The sequence below is a fragment of the Staurois parvus genome, unplaced genomic scaffold (assembly GCF_062004578.1).
Source record: "Staurois parvus isolate SC_StPar_1 unplaced genomic scaffold, SC_StPar_1.0 ptg001314l, whole genome shotgun sequence".
Classification (NCBI taxonomy): Eukaryota; Metazoa; Chordata; class Amphibia; order Anura; family Ranidae; genus Staurois; species Staurois parvus.
Window position 1 is genome coordinate 85094 of NW_028319110.1, and position 18094 is coordinate 103187.

An 18094-nucleotide genomic window follows, 5' to 3' on the forward strand; every position below is an offset into this window, starting at 1 on the left:
GAGATTACAGATTTCTGGTAAAAGCCCATTCTACCGGGAGTTTTGGGACTCCCTGGGCTACTCATAGTCAGGCTTCAGTAACCCAAGTTTGTAAAGCTGCTACCTGGGTTTTGGTTCATATTATACTAAGTTTTATCAAGTGGATGTCCATGGCATTGAGGACACTTTTTATGGTCAGTATGTTTTGCAGGTGGTAGGTTGGTAGTTGGTTACAATGTGCCCTCACCTCATTTCATTGCTTTAGGAAGTCCGTATCATTATGAATGCTGTTTCCTGGGATATGTGAAAAAGAAAATCTGATTTTGGTTACCTTTAAAATTCTTTTTTTTGAGTATATCACAGGACACAGAGATCCTTCCCCCCCTTGCTGGTGGTTCATGGCTTGCTATTAAAACTGGAGCCTGGCCTAACCGGGAGGGGTTATAAGGGGATTTCCTGTCTGTTTTTTCACTAGTGTCCAGTCACCTGAAGGTGCCAGCATGCCTTATCATTATGAATTTGAGGATACCCTGTGTCCCGTAATGTACTCGAAGAAAAAGATTTTACAGGTAACCAAAACGTTGACTGTTCTTTCTTTCTTTTTTTTCTTGGATAACATCCTGCATTTCTTTAGAGGTCGTTGTTGAATGATGCTTGCAATCCTCGCACTATAGACTTGTATTAGTAGGTGTGCAAATATTGAAAGTGCTGATTTGTCATATGCAATTGGTTTATTTTTTTTTAAGTAATTGGTATTAATGTTTGTGGACTCATTAAAGAGATTAAGTCTCTCAAATACAGCAAATGCCTTATTAATAGACATGTGCAGTTCATTTAGTTCCAAATCGAAATTCGGGTGAAATTTTCATTTAATTATAATAGTAACAAATTTAAACCGAAACCACAATAACAAAATTAAATTTTGTCCAAAATAACAAATTATCTGAATTAAAATCAAATTTTGAATCAAAATTAAAAACAAAATCTAATTCAAAAATGAATTTGAAATGTAAACATATTGCTGACTATTGCTGATTTCTTTCAAAGACTGTGTGCATTAGTGTACCTAAAAGAATTGATGTTTTGAAGCCAAAGGGTATTCAAACATTGATTTGATTTAGATTTTTCTTCTGTTTGCTCGTTTTGCATTTTTTAAGTAAAATACAGTGTTCATTTTTGAAAGTATTCATACTTTACTTTATTTCTAACTAATGTTTGGATATTCGATTTGAGTTGGATTACATCTGAAAATTCTAACTTATTCAAAAATGAATAAACAAAACGAAACAGATCACAAAAACGAATCATTTGAATTTAACTAATGCAACACAATGAAATTGTTAATGTTAGTGCGAAACAAAACAATTTTTTTTGTTGTGCACATGTCTACCTATTAAATATACATGATTTAAGAATCACTGTCATCATCACTGGCTCTCAATGATTCTCTAGGAAACTAAGGAAAATCATGGCTTCAGAAAAACCTGCCTTATGATAAATTAATTAATTCGTCCAAATAGGGCATCTGTTTAATCTGTTACAAATTTGATGGAAAAATCAGCATTGCAAATATCCAGACTGTGGGGACTAAAATGTGTGTGTGGTATCACTTGTATAAAATTATTTAAGGAATAGTATAAAATTATCAATAAAATGAAGAAAAATATAGAATTGATGATGGTCCATCGATCAATTACTGTAAGTGGTTTCCTCCTTAGCAATGTAGCTAGTAAAACATCACAAAAAATGGTCATTACCTAACATTTTTTGGTTAAACAATAAAATCATATAATATTCCTAAATGACTGCACCTGCCCAACACTTTTTCATCCAAGCCGTCGTTCAACACTTATGTTGTGGAAGGTACTGGATTACCTTTGCAGACTAGATAAAGTCTTATTATCACAACTACACTTGCAAAAGGCTTATCCTTTGACACAGGACTGAAAATAAATCTTAAAATGCACAAAAAGCATTTTTTTTAACCAGAAAATCTTATTTTGAACCAGGTCACCACACTGCTTAAAATCTTTTTTCTGTTGTAAAATCAGAATGCTGAAAATTACCTTTTTCTTATCTGACTACTGTACACACTGCACATTGTACACACCGTGCACTGATTGTCTTATCAGCTCATTAAAGTGACACTGCCACAATTTTTTTTCCTGTTAAAACTGCTGCTACCTGTAAAAAAGGCAGTACATATTACCCTTCCTGGTGTCTGAGCTGATCTCTAGAACTAGTCACTTTAAATTCCATGGAGAAACCAACATTTCCAGGAGTGTCAATATTCTGAATGCCCTGCAGCTCTCACTGGTTCCTTCCTCTGGCAGCAAGTAACTGCCGGATATAGTGGTGATGCCAGTTCAGAGGGAAGAATTGAGAGAGCTGTGGGGGATCCAGATGATTGACACGCATTCAGATGTTCAGTCTTCGGGTGATGAATTCTAGTGATTTAATCTGTGAGTGGCAGCATTGGCACTAAGAAAGGTGAGTATTTGCTGCCGTCTTTTAAAGGTAAGGGTCGGGTCACACCATAGAAATGCATTACGGATGCGTTTATGCATGTGCGTTTTTACACATTTTTAATGTTTTCTGCTACGGTTTTTGATGTGTTCTGGTGCATTTTTCCCTTCTTATTTCTTCACCTTAAATTAGGGCATGTTCATCCCAGTGCATTTTAAGTGCGTTCGGGAGTATTTTTGATTAATTTTACCATGTTCCAATACAGTTCAGTGCAGAAACAATGCAACATGTTCTACTTTTTTTTTCTGGAACTGGAGTGCATTGGAACTGACTGCACTGGTGTGAACTATGCTATTGGAAACCATACATATAACCTACTATCTATGCATTTTTGATGCAGAAAAAATGGACCCCATGTGGTGTGAACTGGCCCTCAAAGCAGTTTTAACCAAAATGCTTTGTAGCAGGGTCACTTTAACTAAATATTTCAAACTAATATTGTAATCCCTTGGTCAGCAGCTCTTCTGCAGGGAACAACTGGGTTGGTGGGGGGGGGGGGAGTATTTGTTCCCATGATCATTACTGCTATATGTTAGGGTGGTGACCCCAAGTGGAGATACTCCCTTATTCGGACATGGATTAGAGGGGGACCCACAGTCAATGAGACCTATTGGGCATTGTATATCTACTTGCTCCCTGTGATTCAATTGTCTAGCAAAAGGAATTTCCTTTGTGGCTCTGCATGAACACAAAAACCAACAAAGGGGCTGATGTTGATAAATGTCTATAGTAGTGAAGCACACTTAAAGGTTCCCAGTCTTCCCTTGCTCATTTGGTAGGTGTTTTGCCTTGGAAGTAGCTTTGCAACATGCTCCAGTCTTACAGTCAATTAATTCTGTTTCTATACAGTACCATGTATCCAGTCAATAAAATAGACTGCCATCATCAGTATACACACTGATGTAAACATGCATGACACCTACCTCTTATCACCCTCCAAAATGTCGTCCAGAGCTTTCCATGGTGCGGAAACTATGTTTTACATGAGACATTGATACCTGGGGAAACTTTTGTGATAGACTAAGGAATTACTGGGATTTGGAGTAAGAAGTTTGCGAGACATGTGATTGGGTTCAGAGTTAAAAGTGTGCGGAGGTATTTATCTTGGATAGTTAGGACTAGCTTGGAGTTGCTCTTTAATTTTGCAGTTGTTTTCCATGGTTTATTATACAGTTATTTGTAAAATTAAAATGTTGATGATTTATGAGTAAGTTATTTTGAATACACTCTTGTGGCATGACCATGTTAATCATGATATCATTTACTTTCTAGTAGCATGGACTTTGAAGTGACAGTGGCCAAATCCAAACCTCAAGGAAATGAACTGGGTCCAGTTCCTTTAACAAGTGAAACAGAAGTAAAAATGCGAAGGTCTCGTAAAAAAACAAAAAGGAGCAGTGTAGTGTTTGCTGATGAAAAAACTGCTGCTGAATCTTCTTTATCTGAGTCTAAGAGAGTAAGTTTTGCTACTTTTACTAACTATCAGACCATGACGGGTCCTGGAAGGGTTTTGTACTAAAACCTCAGGCAGTTAGGTAATATTGAGTTCTAGTTCTAAGCTCAGGAACTCAATCAATAAGCTCCTGGACTTTCTGCTCTCTAGTGATCTGCATCACTATGAAACCACAGTAATGTCATATTATACTTATATTGGGAATTCTGGTGATGTCATCTGATACCATTCTGAAGCAACTTGGAGCGTTTGCCTTTCAGTGCAGCAACAGATCAATAATTGATGCTCTGAATGTACTTATGTGACCATTAAACCTTCAGCACAATGTTATTAAAAATGTTTGCTATTACACACAAATAAAAATTATACCCCTGTATCATAAGGCCTGGTGCTCAACATATTATATAAAATGGGACAGACTGATCTTGAACATTCCTGTACTAGTGTTTGATGTTTACACAAAATGCAGGAATGCAATGTAAAGAAAATGACCTGTCACTAAGCTTCAAGGGGATGTGCATGAGATGCCAGTTATTATTTCACTTATATATAATGTTAAAACTTTGGTTGTATTTTTATTTAACCTGGATGGGAATCTAATCAAGCTTCTCCATTTACCAAATCAAAAAAAAATGATTTGAAGTGGAGATTTCATCCTCACTGCTATAATCAAGCAACAGATCACTATTACAGTAAATTAATACCTACCTTCCTCCAACCTGGTCATTGCATCATCACATCTTACCATTTATTCACAGTGTACTAATGGATGCTCCTAAAGTAAACATTTTTACTAATAAACAAGATTAATTTAAATTGGTTATAAACCCTTAAGCAGCCCATGGATTACCTAATTCCCCCATCCACACGTAGATGGGGGAATCCTCCCGCCAAGCTGTTGTACTCTGATAGTGGGTTAGACTTCCTTGCTATATGAATACACTCGTCAGTGCTGCTGGCTTTGACCTGATCGAGAAGCAAATATCCGTCAGGGCGGTTGTACAGAAGTTGATTGATAGATTGACTTCTGTACAACTTTCCTGGCTATATGAATCAAAATTCAGCTGGTCCCTGCTACACCGGATGAATTTTGATCCATGTATGGCTGGATTTACTTATACCCACTGAAGTGTCTAGTCTCAGGTGATACAAACAAATCCTCCAACATATGTTGTACCTGTTTATCTGAACCATCTCTCTGCATCCTTTTAAAACATAAAATCAAAGGATTTTTTCTCAGCTTTAGCAAGCAGGGTGTGGATATGTAACAATTACAGCTAAGATTCTGTTCACATTCACAGCTAAGATTCTGCCCTGTACGTGATAGCTGCTCTCCAAAGCTTTTTCTTTGTTGTGTTTTTTTTTCACACAGGATGGCCAAACAAATCCAAAAGCAGAATAAACATTTTAATTTTGTGTTTAAATAAAATCTTCTATTGAAACCTTTATTATACTTTAAGCAGAACTAAGCTCGCTGCAACAACCTTTTTCAATTTCTATCCCTCCCCCTTTCCTCTTACACAAAGTCTAAAAAATTTTAGTCCATTTTTCACCTTTTTTAGTTCTTTTTGAGCATCAAACCAGCATTTCTGCTTGTTCAGCCTAGGCTTGGTCATGCTGCCTTCTAGGATTGGTATAGCACAGCTATCCCAGGAAGCATGTGTGTGTGTATGTGCAGAAATGGGGCAGGGTAGTATAGTGCCAGTCTGCCAGAAGCTGGCAGCGTTTGTGCGCACATGCAAAAATTCCATCGCATGTGCGCATATGCACCACCAGTCTCTGCTAAGTCCTAAATACCTGGAAGACTAATTCCACTTTAATTAGCCCCCATAAACCATTAACATTTTTAAAAAAAAGAGTTATGGATAGTTTTCAGAAATTCTTTTACCCTTTTTTTTTACCTTTTTTACGGTGACAGTCCCAACGGAATGTATAGTCTGAGGCATAATCTGGAAGGACAATTATTTGGCACCCAGTCTGTGGCATTTTTCTAGACCAGGATTTCCAGATGGTCTGGAAGCCATCTTGTTGTAGGAGACTGGGAAAGTCTCTAGGATATGTGTATTTGAGGGGTAGAAGGCATATAGAACTGAATCTCACATGTGTCTAAGGAGGTAACAGCCAGAGAAACTGATCAGGCTGAAGGTCTGAATTGAGAGACTGTTAAGAGACATGATCATGTTGATAGACCAGATCTAATGAGTTGAACAAGGCACCTAAGACTATGAAAACCTAGCCAGAAGGCTGGAAATTGTTTATGATTACTTATGTTGCCATGTATTGCTGCATATAGCCCTGTATCTTCTGTTATCGTTAAGCAATGAAAGTGGACACAAAGCCCTGAAAATTTAGTATACACTGGTTCCTTCAAATACTATTCCTTGGTTGCTGATACCTGTTGTGGATATTAAGTTAATTAAAGCAGTAATAAGAATGTGAAATCACCCATGAGTATTCAAACATAGGACCTATTTTAATACAGGGAATAAAATAATATGCTTTTGACTTTTGGCTACCACAGTTCAGTAAATAGGGAAAAGCCACAAAATAGCAGTACAACCTGTCAAATGAGTATTGTGTATTCTTGGTGTGGGAAGCAGTTATAATAAGATAGACACACATAAGATTTGACATTTGAAGAATGCACAATATTTATTGTCAAATTGTTTATTTAGCAGCTTTCTAGAAAACAGGAGTTTATGAGTGACACCAATCTCTCTGACCATCCTCCTTCAAACCAGACTTCTGTTCTCAAACAAATGAGCTTTGCAAGCCGCTCCATGCCAACTATTCCAGGTACATTTCAATTTATGCTAATCTGTTCCTATTCACAAATGGGTTTATTTAGAATGAATGGAACTGCATTACTGACTAATCAGAAAAAATCGTAGCAAAAATAAATACTTTTGTAAACTTAACCTTCTGTTAAATTTGCAAAAGGTACTTTTGCCTCTAAGCTAAGCATATGGGTGGATGCTATTATTGGCTAGATAAAAAGTTTCTTCTTCTAATTGTGCTGGTAAGGAATTAATTCAGCTAACAATTGGTCTCCCAGATGTGTGTTGGTTGTTCTTATCTATTTTGGGTAAGGAAGTATTTCTTTCACTGGTATTTGTCAGCTCAAAGGTATCAAATATAAAGCTTCTTTTTCCGTTTAAAACACCTTCTTCTTCTTTAGTAATTACTTTAGCTATGCTTTATTTTTAAACATGGGCATGCTCTATATAAGAGAATGCCTGGGTCTTTATCACTCAAAATCCTCCTCATCTCCTTGTCATAATCTTCCTTATTTAGTATAACATTTTTAACACCTGCTCTGATATTTTCTGTGTACTTTTTTTTACTCTCATTTTTTTATTCTCTTTCTTACCATATACTTACGTAAATAGTTCTGTATGTTGAATAATATTATTTTGAGGATTAAATATCAATGAATTATCCAAGCAATTATTAATATATTGTTTTATAGTATTTAATGTTGGGATAGGACCTTGGTTGTTTAAAACATATTTCTTTTTATTTAATTTTCTCATATAATTCTGAAAATCAGTATATGCATGAAATGATTTACTTAATTTTTTTATTAAAGTTATATAAGATTTAGAAAACATGTTTACATATTTTTCTGTTTCAATATTTTTTATTAAGAAAGTTTTGTTTTAAGAATATAACAAGCTCAAGATACGCCCACGCAGGGGCAGAGCAGAACAATAACACATAAACAAATACATCCTGCTGACTTGTATTACCTAAATAACTAAATGTCCAATGATAAATGACATCAAGGAGGGACGGCAAAAAGCTGAACCAAATAATAGCAGCAGTAATCCAACATAGTACCGGAAAAAGAAGAGAAAAGAAAAAAGGTTAGAGGAAAGGATAAAGAACATAAAACGACAAAAAAAAAAAAAAGGAATCAGAAAAAAAACATGGAGGAAAGAGAAACTAGAAGAATCATGAATCCAGGGCTAGCACAGGCAGCGACTATAAGTTTACATATTTTTCAACAGAGAAAAATAGCCATCAAAAATGGTGGTATCACAACAAAACAAAAACAAATCAAACATAAAGAAGAATGAAAAAAAACAGTGATGCAGTACAATGTGTTTTCCAATTAGGACTTGTGCACAGGAAGTTTTGTCTCATTTCAGCCAGACTAACTATGAAGTTGTAAATACCGCTTATGGGGGCGTTTTGTGGTTTGTTCTGCCTCTAAGGCTAGGTTCGCACCTAAGTGTTTCTGCAGCGTTTTGTGTTTTGCAGAAACGCACTACAGTCCATTTAACATGATTTCCTATGGGACACGTTCACATCCCCGTGTTTTCGCCATGCGTTTTTTGGAAAGGATTAGGAGGTTTTGTAATGCAAAAAGTTGTGTTTTTGCTTCTATAGACTTCAATGGAAATGCTGCAGAAAAACATGTAGTGCGTTTTTGCTGCATTTTTTATGTGTTTTTGCTGCTTTTTTGTTGCGTTTTAATCTGCCTAGCAACAAGAACAAAAAAGGAAACCGCGTCAAAAATGCATGTGGAAAAACGCACCGCAAAAACAGATCAAACACAAACTGCATAGGTGTGAACCTAGCCTAAATGCCTCTCAATGTTAGCTTATGTGTCCATGCACACATACTGTAGGTGTTTTATAGGCGTTTAGAGGCAGAAAAAAACCTAAGACCAGTGTGTTAAGGAGAGGAGTGTTCCACGGTCAAAAATGTTTGATAAGCCTAAATGTGTGTAACTGTGTCTAAACACATACTTAGATATATAGCACAGCTGATGTGGTTAATTAAGCCTTAGATCAGGGGTCTCCAAACTTTCCAAACAAGGGGCCAGTATACTGTCCATCAAACTGCAGGAGGGCCGGACTGAGGCCAGTGGGAGTAGAAATTATCTTGGTGTCAGTGGGACTAAACAATGCCCCATCATTGGTGTGAGTGGTAGGAATACTGCCGCATCCTTGGTTTCAGGAGGAATTTTGCCCCTTTATTGGTGTCAGTGGTAGGAATACTGCCCCATCGTTGGTGTCATTAAGAGGAATATTGCCCTTTCATTGGTGTCAGTGGAAGGACATATGACCGATTGTTGGTGTCAGTGGAAGGAATTGTGCCCCATCGTTGGTGTCATTGAAAGGAATTGTGCCCCATCGTTGGTGTAATTGAGATGAATTGTGCCCCATTGTTGGAGTCATTGGGAGGAATTGTGCCTCATCGTTGGTGTCATTGAGAGGAATTGTGCCTCATCGTTGGTGTCATTGAGAGGAATTGTGTCCAGTTGTTGGGAGGAATTGTGCCCCATTGTTGGTGTCATTGGGAGAAACTGTGCCCCATCGTTGGTGTCTGTGGAAGGAATTTTGCCCCATTGTTGGTGTCAATGAGAGGAATTTTGCCCCATCATTGGTGTCATTGAGAGGAATTGTGCCCCATTGTTGGTGTCATTGAGAGAAATTGTGTCCCAACGTTGGACTCATTGAGAGGAATTGTGCCCCATCATTGCTGTCATTGAGAGGAATTGTGTCCCATTGTTGGTGTCATTGAGATGAATTGTGCCCCATTGTTGGTGTCATTGGAAGAAAATGGGGGGAACCAAGTCCAATTCCAATTGTTGGTGTCAGTGGACAGAATAATGCCCCAAGGGCTGGGTAAAAGCATGCCCCTGGGTTGCAGTTTGGAGACCACTGCCTTAGATGAACAAACTTAGCCATTCATGAGGCTTACCTCATCCACGAGGTCCTGATTGTTCATAAACTATTGTAACGGCAAATGCTGGGTGCAATAACTAAAAGCAAGTCATATTCACACAGACAATCAACACAATCAACATAGTCATACAGGTACTTTTAATCAGCATTTACACCATTACATATTCTACGCATACAAAAGACCCTCTAATGAATACCTGCCCTGGCACATCATAGCATTCACTCGGCACTCCAAGAAATAACAGAATCCAACTGCAATATTCTTGCAGTGTCAAAACCTCAACTTTTATTCTCACACGACAAACAGGAGTATATATCTTATAGTCAACACAATCTGCATAATAACCAGGGGTGGACTGACCATTTGGCAACTCGGGCACTGCCCGAGGGCCCGGGGTCAGTAAGGGGCCCCATGAGATGCCCCTGGTACCTTTTCATAGGCTTTTTTGGTTGTGATTTGAGTGTGGGTGAGGACACAGGGGCCCCATGATCCCCTGTTGCCCGGGGGCCCCATGAGTTGTCAGTCCACCCCTGATAATAACACACACCAATAATAATGTGAGCATTACAGCATGAAATAGACACATCATTTGACAGCATCACAGCATAGAATTAATACATTACTAAAGCTATGTGGAAGTGGGAGAGAACAAATCCCATTGGAACCATACTGCCCAGGGGGTCACGGGGAAGCCATAAGCGCAAACAATTTATGAGCCCATATAGCCTTGGCAATAATCCCAGAGTCAGAGCATCCTCCGGCCACTAGGGGGCGTCCTATTGGTCTCGCTTCTACTCCCGGCTTTTAAACCATTTTTCTGGAACCTTTCCAATAGTGGTGCTACACCCACCATAGGAGGAGCTAGCAGGAAGGTTCCACGAGGATAACAGAGTCACGCTCAGCCACCATATTAATTCCACATCCTTATCTGAAAAGTCACACTTTTGCTTCCGTTCAGCTTCTTATCTACCTTAAACGTCTTCTCATCTACCCCAAACTTCTTCTCATCTACCCCAAACTTCTTCTCATCTACCCTAAACGTAAGGATTTCTAACTTCTCAAGCAAGCAGACGTCTTTATCTTCTAATGTGACATTACTAGATCTCATAAACACATTCAATTCCATAAAGAAGTTTTTATATTACTGTAAGCAGAATATCTTGTAACTCTGTTCCTTTGGCTTAGAGAACTGACATCAGTCACCTCTCATGCTCCTGGCATTTGGGCAACAATGCTTTATTGTAAAAATTACCCAGGAAACAAAGGGTCCAAGGCCAACACATTTCATAGGCATTGCAACTATGGAGCCTAAGCTTCTTAAAATAGCATACCAGTGTTTTAATGTTTTATGCAAATGGACCTTTTCTAATTGTAGTATTTTCTTGCATGTAGTTCTGTTGTTCAGCTATTTGTCTTTATTTTTATGTTCAGCTTTAACATTTTCCACTGCCAATTGCCCAACATATGAAGACCAAAATCAAAGTCCCAGAGTGAGCCAATCGAATTTTGCTGGACTTGAGACTGATAAGAAGACTATAAAGAAAAGCAAGATGAATCAATTTTTTAAAACAATGGTGAGTTTTTCATTTTTATCTGAAAAGATTACAAAAAAGCCCCCAGTCACTTTTCCTTTCCCAGCCTGCTGATTGGGTAGAGGTCACAGGAGATTGGTGATGTCATTTCTGTGTTCTCTCCTCCTGTAAGCATGCCTAAACTGATAGCACTATGCAAAGCACTAGCATTGACCAGAACTGCTCCAGTCTGAGTGCTGTTGTGCAGGGAATCATAGGAAGCAACTATATCAGAGATTTTTTGTTACTGTTTTGTTTTTTATACTAGCTTCATTTAACCACTTCCTGTCAGTATGACATCATATGACATCCTGATTCCTGCACCTGTTGGTATCATCCCAGTAGCAATATTTTCTGCCCACAATTCTCTGTACAGAAGAAGTGATTTGAGTGGCTGAACAGCCACTCGATCACTCCTGCAGGTGGCGGAATGGTGTCCCACCTCCCACTTCCACCTTTCCCAGGGTCGCTGCGACTGGTGGCAATGGTGGCACTACACAGAGAGAAATGTTATTCCTCCCATTCTGTGACCTCAGAAACCAGATGTGACAAAGATTTCATCACTTATGGTTTTGGTTTTTTGTTTACCTGGCCTTAGTGGCTAGGTAATAAGTTGGGCAGACTGATCTGTGTCTGATCGGCTGCATTGGAGGCCACAGGACAGATTTGGGGTCTAATAGACCCCAGATCACTCCATAAAGAGGACCTGTCATGGCCCATGTTGTTCATCCCTTCTGAAAGTAATAAAGTTTATAAAAAAATAAATAAATTAAAGAGAGAGTGTAAAAAAGATTCAAGTAAAATAAATAATAAAAAATTTTTTAAGAATTTAAATCTCCCCTCCCCCTGTACTTATGTGCAAATACGAATACATACTTAAGTCCCGAAACGCATATTCAAACAGTGATTGCACCACATATGCGTCGGTTTATGCTTTTCATTGCTCTTGTGGGTTGTTTTCTGTTGGATGCAATAAATGACCTTTAAAAAGAATAGCTGAACATATTAAAAATATAATGAAGGGGTACAGATTCCATAGTATATTGGACCATTTTCACGGTGCCATGCTAGGGATCCATCTAAATTACAATTTTGGGGGGTTGATAGGGTTTTTCCCTCTTGGAAGGGTCCAATAGAATCAGGGACCTCTCCAAGAAGGAAACAACATGGATTTTTACTGTACATACATTAGCACCTGAAGGTTTGAATATATAGCTGGATATCAACTGTTTTATAAGTGATTTGTAGAGTATATATTAATGGGCTTAAAGATAGTTAACATATATGGAATTTTAACTGGATGTTAAGATTTTAATGTATTTATTTATGTATTATCAAATATTGGTTGTCATGCTATGGGAGAAGTTATGTTAATCTACCTCCTCCTCATTATAAAATATGGCTTATGGTAATTGGGTTATATGTAAAAATATCCCCCCTGATGGTCTAGTTTAATTTTGTATTACCCCATTATTGGTATTCATTTCTATTTTTATTTGGTCTTTCAGTGTGGGGGTATTTTATTTTGTTATATTCCGGCAATATGGGGGTTAAATGCACAGTCGGATAAACCATTGGGATTGTGCAGTGTCCTATATTAACATATTGGCTGGTTAGTACTGTGCTCCGTTGTCTAGCGGTAGTGATTAGCCAAGTGTGATGAGGAGGAGTGTATATATGGGTGGTCGCCGCACCATACAGCCATCCCCTGTGACAAAGTCGGAAGTGACAAAACACGTTGGGACGTGGCTGTGCAGCAACTGGATGTGACGTCAGTACCGGAACCAGAAGTCATATGGCAATGCGAATTCAGTGGTCTTGTGGTGGTGAGAGTCATTACCATACTATCACACCTGACACCTATCCACATATGTCATATCATATGTATATGATGAGCGGTTTTAATACACTTTATCTTGTGAGTGGCATTCTATTTTATAATAAAGCATTTTGTCTTGGTTATTGTACCATTGGAGGTTATTTTTATTTTTCCATGGTGATGATACCTGGTGGAATGGAATGAGGAGTTCTGTGAAGGTAAATACATCAGAAACCTTAGGTGGAGTCTCAAAGTGAATCATGCCAACCATGAAAGTGGGAGGCATGTAGGTCCGGTGAGTGTTTACCCAGAGGGGAGTGATTTTTCACAAACACTTTGTGGTGTCTTGGGTGGAAAGCAGCAAGTCTATGGACAGTTGGAGCACTTTATTTGCACTGTTGATATTATAGACTAATCCTATCAAGCACTATTTCACCTGATGATTTATATGTTTTGCACATTTTTGTTATGTTTATAGCCTATAGCTCCACTGTGAAGGGTTTATTTCACATTATATTGTTGTGGCAACAGTAGTTTGAGAATTTACATTATATTATCTATGTTTCATGCTCTGGAGTGCACTATTTAACTATGTAGGATGAATATTTATTTAGTTAGTTTTTCACCATTGATTTAGCTTTTTATGTATTTTATTACATCCATTTAGCACTGAGGTTTTTGCACACGCTAAATATTTTTACTGCTTGAATTTTCATCACAAGGGAAATAGTTTTCTCTGTATAAATATCAATATCTGTATTTTGCACCATGGACATTTTTATATTCTATTTATCCAGTCTAGATTAATTCCTTAATCATGAAGCATAGATGCCAGTCATTTTATTTGTTAAAGTAGCTCTGTTGCTAGATAGAAAAATAGCGAAGGGTAACGAAACACACACACAGGGGGTGGATCAATTTGCTGGATAATTGGAACAGAGAGGAGAGTGGAAAGCAGGTGGATTACCTGGGATGCAATGTCTTGTGTGTATTGTGGCCTCTAAGCACATGTCCCCAGGGCACCTCACTGGGTCCCGTTAGTCCTCATGGGTGACTGTTGGTCAGGTACTTCATTTAACCCAGTCCTTGCTGTTGCCATTAGCATTAGCTGTCCTGTGGGCCCCTTTCCTCAGTCTGGTCCCCTCTGGGCCCAATACGTAGCTCCACTTACAGCCTCACTAATCTGGAGGCCTCTCACTGCAAAATCACATTCAGGTGTCCTATTAAACCCTTCCCTCCTGTGGTCCATGGGCATCCCTGTGGATTGCCCAATACAGCATCCAACAAAGTGCAAGGGATCACCCTACTGTAACAAAGCTGGTGAAAATTAACATACTGTAAGTATCAGGGGGCGTGCTAACTTCATGCACTTAGATCCCTGGTAGGAAGTAAACCTGGGCCTCCAGCACTGAGTATTCACAGATTCTTTTTCTAGCCAGATTTTTAGAAATAGGTGGTGAGGAATAGATTTAAAGTGGAATGTAAAGGCTGAAGGTGTTTTAACTTCATGCATTCTATGCATGAAGGTACAACAACCTTCTGTGTGCTGCTCCCCTTACAGCCCTCCTAATACTTACCCTCTTGAAGAGTTCCCTCTTGATCCAGCGATGTGCATGAGAGCCTTGGCTGTCCTGGGACTCCCTCAGCTCATTGACTGGGACAGCAGTGGAAACTATTGGCTCCCATTGCTGTCAATCACAGCTAGTGAGCCAATGGGGAGATAACAGGGGGCGGGGGGGAGCCATGGCTTTATGTGTCTTGCTATTGGGGCACTGGTCAAAGGGGAAGGAGCCAGGAGTGCCAGCTAGGGATCTGAAAAGAGGATTGGGGCTGATCTGTGCAAAAGCTGAACCTCTAATGCCACTTTAAAGACAAATCATGTTATTACCCAGCAGGATACTCAGCTTCTACAGCTGAAAAATGACCTTGGAGTGGGCTGGGGCTTACAAAGCTGATGCTCAAATTTGTGGTGTGTGATGTTGTGTGTCAAAGTTTTAGAGGGGATCTGGCAGTGGATCCCAAACACCACTGCTCTGGGATGTCATATGGTGCTTTATAATTGGCATGTTAATAAAGAGTTAAATCTGAGTTTATGTGCTTTGCAGGTCCTTTGCAGACTGTGGTATGGGGGGGGGGTTGGGGGGGATTTCTAATGAAGGCTATGAGAGCAACATACAGGTTTTCCTAGCTTTTTCTAGATTTAAAACACAGTTGCCATAATGTTTCCTAAATTGTCATAGCAGACAGCCCATAGGCTGTCCTAAAACCCTTGATTTTCTTGGAAAATTATAATTTCATAAATTTTTTATTTTTATTTGCAGCGTCCCTCCAAGGTTACTGATGATGGAAAACAACCTACAGACTTGCCAACAGAATCCCTTTCAATAGACCTCTAATAACCTTTGGTAGTATTCAAGCTGTTTACAAGAATTGTGGAACAACTACAACTACAACTATAATCAGTGTCTTAAAAAATCCTGGCATGAGAAAAAAAAATTGGGGGTGGGGAACTGAAACCATATCAACCACAATGTTTTGGTATTTTGCTAGAAATACACTAACACGATTACAATGAACTTACGTAAATATGTTAAACTGTATCATTACTGTAACATGCATGCTCAGTTTAGCAGAATGTGCCTATAGGATGAGTTAAAGTATATGTAAACCCTCACCTTGTAAAACAACACATTCAGTTTAAAATAGAACTAAAAGGCAAAACATTTGTGTATACATATAAAAAAACATTATAGATACCTTTTTTTCCGCTTTTTTGTAAGTGATCACATACCCTCTGTTCTCTAAGGAGCTCAGAGAGCTGGAAGAGGAGAAACAGAAGCACACTGGTTTCTTAGTGAATGTTTGTGTAGGAGGGGGCATGTGAGCACAAACCTGATCATTGGATTAGCTCCCAGCACAGAGAGAACTGACCATGCTGTGCTCTCCTGTCTAGTATAGTCAGTTTTTAATAGGAAAGCAGAGGGACTGCCAAGATCACCAGGGATTTCATACAAAGGAAGCAATATAAAGAGAAAAGAATACATTTTCATAAAAGTACATGGTACAGCAGGTACATATTAAGAATATGAACTGGTGGGTTTACATATTTTAACCCTAGAACAAAAAAGTAATATATTGCAATGTTCAGGTTCTTAGATATGTTAGCTGCAATAATATCCATTGTTCAGGCTACAAACATTTTCATCAGCTACAGAACATACATGTTGACGCAGCGTACTTGTCACTTCCTGAGTGCACTCATCCTGGCACATAGGTGCCTGTGCAGCTCAGTGTACATTCCAAAGAAGAAATGCAGAGAAGAGCTGGTAACTCCAAGTCCATATACATTGCTTTATTTCCACATCATAATGAGTAAAAAAACGAACACGTTTCAGCAGATAGCCTTGATCACAGGCTGTGGATCCCCCCCCTGGGCTGCTCTCTGCACAGACTATGTGCAGCACAGTGATGATTTCACCATTACTTTCACAAGCTAATATCTGTGTTTGCAAAGATATTTGTTACATACAAAGATAATTTATCTCCTTTGTAGTTATTGAGATGAAAAAAAGTAAAATTTGTTGTTCCCAGAGTTCAGTCTTAACTTGTGGCTAGCTGTACCAAAGATGTGTTCTTGTCCTGAGACCCTTGACTTTGTGAAAATCAGTGTGTAGGCTAAAGAAAGTAGGTATTTGTGTCATCCTCAAGTACACCCAACAACAAATCATGTTTTCAGGCTTGCTTTCACCTTGCAGGTGCTTTACATCAATGCCAACATCTCGGTATTTATGACCGCTATTTTACCTAAAGGAAATTCCCTAAAACACAACAGGGTTGATTTACTAAAACTGGAGAGTGCACAATTTGGCGTAACTCTGCAGAGAAACCAATCAGCCTTCAGGATTTATAATTACAGGTTCCTTTATTCAACCAAAATAATGTAGTGCCAAATCCCAAATCAATAAAATCTTTCAAAACTGGGGAATTCCCCAGGAATTTAAGGCACCCAATGTAAATATAAAAAAATATACATTCGATACAGTAAAAATTACAAGCTTTTATTCAATATCAAAACATTAAAAAAATTACTCATGGGGCTATATCAATTTCACAAACACATATTGTATCAAGATCATATAAACATATAAAATACTAATGATCCATTGTTTGAAACATACGTCCAGTGCTTCAAAAGGGGAGTGTCAGATGTAGAAAAATAGAGCCCCAATGCATTTCAACTTGCAGATAGCGTTTAGGCTAGAACAGGTGAAACAGAGCTACTACCTCCTTAACCACTTGTCTACCGGGCACTTATTCCGCCTTCCTGCACAGGCCAAGTTTCAGCTTTCAGAATTGTCGCACTTTGAATGACAATTGCGCAGTCATGCAACACTGTAACCATATGAAATTTTTATAATTTTTTTCACATAAATAGAGCTTTCTTTTGGTTGTATTTAATCACCACTTAGTTTTTATTTTTTGCTAAATAAAACAAAAAAAGAAACTTTTGAAAAAAATGCACTTTTCTTCGTTTCTGTTATAAAATATTGCAAATAAATAACAGTTCTTCATAAATTTAGGTCAAAATGTATTCTGCTACATTTCTTTGGTGAAAATAATAGTAATAATGGAATTTGTATTTTTTTTTCAAATGTTTCTATTATTTTTTTTATTTTTTATTACATTTTTTTAATTTTTTTTTACTATTTTATTTTTCAGCACACTGTGACCAAAGCAATACAATGTTACCATAGTAACATTGAACTACTCTGGGAAGTGATCAGTATTTTTTTTTTTAACACATTATGATTGCTAATACCAATGTATTTAATTGTTATTTGCAATCATTGTTACTGAATGAAACTGATTCATTCAGTCTTTTGTTGTGATTAGCTGTGATTGGGCAAAGCTGATCACATGATACAGATGGGCTGTGATTGGCCCTGCCTGTATCATGTGACTGCCTTGACCAGTCACAGCTAACAACATAACTGTATACAATGGATGGCATGACAGGAAGCTATCCATTGTATACAATTGATGTGATCT

The 18094-nt window shown here is 38.2% G+C and overlaps 1 protein-coding gene across 1 annotated transcript in view; it reads left to right on the forward strand.

Annotated features, from left to right (window-relative positions):
• LOC149437111 (dedicator of cytokinesis protein 2-like) overlaps window positions 1–17562 on the forward strand; it is a gene marked incomplete at its 5' end in the record, with an annotated part of 102499 nt that extends 84937 nt beyond the window's left edge. The window contains 4 exons of the mRNA XM_089661111.1: window positions 3778–3961; window positions 6634–6754; window positions 11087–11229; window positions 15367–17562. Coding sequence (XP_089517237.1) covers window positions 3778–3961; window positions 6634–6754; window positions 11087–11229; window positions 15367–15441 — 523 coding nt within the window. The remainder of the gene's footprint in view (window positions 1–3777; window positions 3962–6633; window positions 6755–11086; window positions 11230–15366) is intronic.
• Between the last annotated feature and the right edge of the window lie 532 nt (window positions 17563–18094).